General features: G+C 44.7%; 2 protein-coding genes across 2 annotated transcripts in view; both read left to right on the forward strand.

The window, feature by feature from the left end:
* Positions 1 to 1,857: 1,857 nt before the first annotated feature.
* Positions 1,858 to 2,114, forward strand: Pmar_PMAR014497 (hypothetical protein; the record flags this gene model as incomplete). Its single annotated transcript, XM_002779359.1, has 2 exons — positions 1,858 to 1,884; positions 1,959 to 2,114. 2 exons carry the CDS (start codon positions 1,858 to 1,860, stop codon positions 2,112 to 2,114), a joined length of 183 nt encoding a protein of 60 aa, XP_002779405.1.
* A 905-nt stretch (positions 2,115 to 3,019) lies between these two features.
* Positions 3,020 to 4,834, forward strand: part of Pmar_PMAR014498 (hypothetical protein) — a gene marked incomplete at both ends in the record, with an annotated part of 10,115 nt that continues 8,300 nt past the window's right edge. The window contains 3 exons of the mRNA XM_002779360.1: positions 3,020 to 3,101; positions 3,730 to 3,860; positions 3,909 to 4,771. Of these exons, the coding sequence (XP_002779406.1) occupies positions 3,020 to 3,101; positions 3,730 to 3,860; positions 3,909 to 4,771 (1,076 nt within the window). The remainder of the gene's footprint in view (positions 3,102 to 3,729; positions 3,861 to 3,908; positions 4,772 to 4,834) is intronic.

The following is a 4,834-nucleotide window of genomic DNA, read 5'->3' on the forward strand; positions in this document are numbered from 1 at the left end:
TTCAGAAGAGGAACGGCTTGAAGGCAGCAACCAGGTGAGCATAGGCGTGTTGGACTTTGTGTGGACTCTCCTCAGCTGGGGAGTTCCCTCGCTAACTATACAAATTTACGCGTGAATTCGGGCAGAAATTTGCAGGAATTCCCGAAAATTTACTCAGAATTCCCATAGGGCGAAGAATTCATGTGCAGGTATAAAATAGTGATGCACGCTATTGCTCGAGAAACGCTTACGAAAACGCAACCTCTGAATGCAGCGGTTCAAGTGTGGATTATGGACGATATTGTTGAACGCCCTTTGAATGTTATTGAACTCGGCAAGGCTGTGGCCAGCAGGAGCATGGCTACTGGGGCGAACAGTCGGGTTGCTGGGAATCCCACGTTCCACTCTAGTGAAGGGCTCGTTGTCACTGGTGGCACTGAGCAGTTGTTGGAGCTGACTTCGTACTGTATTGATGATGATTCCACTGACAGTACGCCGGACTCGAATAGAAAATGTCAACCCTGTCGAACTGAGGAAGATTGTGGGAATAGTGATGGTAAGCCTTGGTGTTAGGGATTCAGCACGGGGTTGAACAGTTCAAAAGACTTGATCTCTAAACTGGTACATACACGGGGTTGTTCTTGTTGATTTTCTCCTCGCTACGATAGACAGGCACACTGCGTTGAAATGTTTATAGTAGTAACGCAACTATAACGCAACTACTCGGAGGTGAATTGAAACTTTCATTTTTCTACTCAAATTTCGGGAAACCTATCGACATTAATTTCACTAGTTAGCAGAAAACCGTTTATAGTTTCCTGATCATACATTATCGTGGATACTCCCATGCTGCATATCAAAATCGACATAGCCCCTTTCGCATAGTCGCCAATAGTCATATACCAATCTTGCAATCTTGCGTCCCCTTGCATTTCCTCAATTTTCAGTTACTCGCACTTGGTGTGTCACGCCAATAGCAGCGTCCTGTGCTTCAAACAACCTCGCGAATGTCCCGGCCTTCAGCGTCAAACTTCGGGCGGAGTCGGGCGGGCCGATCAGCTCGGGAAGCATTATAAGACGTGAGGGAGCGAATCTTGCAATCTTGCATTTCCTCAACGCATTTTAGTGTATTTGCATCCTCTACTGAGTTGGAATATTCAGCAGAATGTGGTGGCTACGTGTACTCCCCTCCAAGGCGCTGTGTGTGGGAACGTCACTGTTAAAGCTGAATCAGTGATTGGCTCAGAGGAACATGTTAATGTGAGAGTTTTTGTCACGCGCCACGAAATTAGAAGCTGTCGTGTGAAATTTCAAATTTTTTGGAGAAATTCTCGAAATTTCCGCGTTCACGATTGCGAAATTCAAAATTCTCCAAAATTTTGCGAGTTGCAGCAGACTGATACTCGTCAAGTTTGATATCATGTTTTCGCTGGAGTATTTTGCGCAGCGCGAAGAAATTCCTAGTGCTATCTTGAGAAGCGTTCTTCTACTACGGTATGTGTGGTATTAAATATAGAATATCTTTGTTTGTTTTTTCTATAATATAGTCGAATTTCTCGGCGAGTATATGCCTCCCGACTTGCAACTGGCGCGAGTCGCCTTGTGTGAATGAGCGGGTATTGTGATTGATATCATTACAAGTTGTGATGGTATACGTTGATCGACGAGCACTTCGCAACGTTGTGGAGACAATATCTGAGAATCAAGACTGCTGCTGTTGACTACGTCTACTATCAATAACTATACGAATTGACTCTAGATTTGGCATATAGAAAAATCTAGCGATGAAAAACTCTAATTTTGTGACTTCATTTCGACTCAGCAAAGTCAGTTGTACAAGAGTATGATATTATCTACTTTGAGTGTCATCACCGTAAAATGCTACCCGTGGCCTGGTTTAGATTTGTAGCTGTATATTTCACGAAAGATATCAGAATGACCAAGGCGGAAATAGATGATATCGTTGCTGCCTTGGTCAGGTTATCAAGTTGACGATGCCGTCAACGCTGACAGCGATCACTGATGTCATTCAGCATACCATCAACATAGGCAACCTGAAGCTGCCTGAGAATGGCTTCTACCCAGAGGCGATCACGGCTGAGCTTTTACGGGAGGAGGATGCCGGCCCGCAGTGAGTTGGGATGACGTTACTTGGTCGTGACTTCGACACAGCGAAACTATGCGGAAAAGGAGTTTGTGGGGACTATTTTTTCATGGTATTTCACTGATGCCAGTGGATTTTTTTTGCCTCAGAAGGAATTTTTTCGTTAATAAATTCTGGAAACGGCATTTTTTAGCTGTGTGGATCGAGTCACTCGATTCGAGTGTGATTTTTTCCCGAAATTTCAATGAAAATAATTTTTTCAATAAAAATTGGAGCATCTGCGGAGGGATGAACGAGGCTGCGGATTTCTAAAACTGGGAAAAATGACGATTGGTGAATTTTGGTGAAGTTAGTAAATGCGATGGTACTTTGCATCGGATCATATTATGGTTAATTTCGCATCGTAAATGCAATGTGAAAAAAATCATTTTTGGTGATTTTCTGGCGCCTCACCCTCATAGAAGTTCATTGTTGTTAATTATATCAATCGCTCCCTCTTCCCCTGATGAAATGGTTATTCAATGCAGCTTCGCTCCGCTACGTTATGGTTTTTATCTCTCTCTTAGTTACTGGGGTTCGGTGGTAGCGACTGGATCGTCAAAATTATGGGTGCAAACGACAGTGGCATCCGCGAGCATCGTGAGTCGGACTGGAGACGGCAATGAGAAGCCATTCAAAGGCGACTTGAAAAACGAATTATATTTTCGGATCGTCACGGGTTTTAACGTCTATGCTGCAGCAAGTGGAGATGCGCAGATGACTTTCTTCTTACCACCAGGGTGAGTAACCCAAATCGATCACTCGGGCGCGCGCTATTATCGTATCAGGTACAAATGTGCCCAAACTGGTAGTGCATGCACTTCATCATGTAATGCCGATAATTATGTTCCGGACACTTTGTCGGTTTTCAAAGACGCCGAGACGGGCGAATATCTGATGCCCTCGAGCCGTGGGCAGCTGGGACAAGCAGTAGCGGACTTGGTCAACGAGGCTGAGTGGAACAGCACGGACGCTCTGGGTAGGGAATTTCGTGGCGCGTGACGCTCATCTGTTGGTACCTGTGCTCGGAGGTTGTGTAATGTTATCTTGTATTATTATGATTCACCGTGTACCACAGTTTAATAGTGTGATCGAGTACCACGGAACCAGTGTGAGTGAACACTACTGCAATTTCCAGGTCAAAAAGTTGAATTTTTTACTCGCTTGGTTAATTTTTTAACTTTTACTTTAACTTTTTTACCCATTGTTTTGATCATCATGCGCGCATTGTTATTGCGCACGTCCTTGGTTAAAATAAACTCCCGAAATTTCGAATTAACTGGGTATAACATTTTCCGGGTAGTATTTACCAAGACATATGAATCTTCTTAGTTTTCCATTATAACCACGGGTAAAATGGAGTTTCACCCGTTTGACGTGAAGTGGCGTAGTACCTGGTGAAAAACGCGATATTCGCGCTACGCAGTAGTCGTGAAATATATTTTTAACTAGTGTTTTTCATATCACGCGTGAAACTCCAATATTACCGAAAAATGGTAAAAAATTAAACTTGTTGGTAAAATAAGAATTTGACCTGAGAATGCTATAGCGTGTCTGCAATAAGTTTACTACAGACACTATAAGAGTACAACTATTTTCTCTTTCAGGCGTGATAAGCCAACCTGGATATGTTCCGGCCACATGTCGCCTCACATTCCGGGAGGGTATGGTGATGTATGGCAACACTGTGGTGTACGTCGGCATCACTGTGGACAATCCCTCTACAGCGCTACAACAGGTGAGTTAATTTCGGGCAGTTTTCATCGATAATCGTTGGGTAATTCAGTCCGATAGTACCAATGTTTGGACATTTGAAGTGAATCAGAAAGACAGCGGGCCGAGTTATGATAAGGCAGCTTTGATGTTTACTCTGTCGCAACCCACGACGACGACAGCGTCCTTCGCGCCTGTCACTGATCCTGAGCATTTCAGTGCTAATGTGGCGGTTCTTGGAAAGCTGTCGGACGAAGTCATTATTCCCACCAATTTCGCCGTAGAGGCTTGGAATGAACTGCAGGTCTTTTTCAAGACGGAACAAGAGTGCGGTAGCGCTGATGATGGTGCTGCACAAGTGTGGATTGAAGCACCTGCGGGTTTTGACTTTTCTAACTATTGTTCGCTCCTTACGCTTGACGACGGCTATTTTGTACCGGAACCGGCGATTCCCACGAAGAGGTTACCAGTTGGCACGAATATTAATTGTCGTGGCGCAGCGACTTTAACTTTGGCTGCATCGAGCACCCTATATAACGTTGCTCGGGTCGCTACGACCAGCCGTATATTAGGAGGACAGTTTTACGCGTTCGGTCTGCAAGTTCGGAATGCCGCTGAGTATGAGCATGGTGGTAGATGGACCATCACGACTCGCACAAAATCGGGCTCGCCATGTGATAGCAGTTTCTACAGCGTGAGAATGAACCCTCAGGAAGCAGTGGGCAGCAATAGCAAGTCTTGGGGTGTTTACCAACGAGCAATGCCGCGCAGTAACTTTGGTATCACCTTGGTCGACTTGAAACCGGCGGTTTTGGAGACGGATTCCCCCACTGATATAATCGTCTTTCCTATAATCGTCCAGAAGAACACGAAACAGAATTTCAGGATTGTGGCGCCTGGAGGATACAAATGGGAGTTCACTAATGAGGAATTCAAGTGACATTCCATATCGAAAATCATCCCTGGAACATGAATCGCTTCGCTCCGCTCAGATACAAA

This window comes from Perkinsus marinus (genome assembly GCF_000006405.1).
Source record: "Perkinsus marinus ATCC 50983 genomic scaffold scf_1104296947560, whole genome shotgun sequence".
In the NCBI taxonomy this organism is placed as follows: domain Eukaryota; phylum Perkinsozoa; order Perkinsida; family Perkinsidae; genus Perkinsus; species Perkinsus marinus.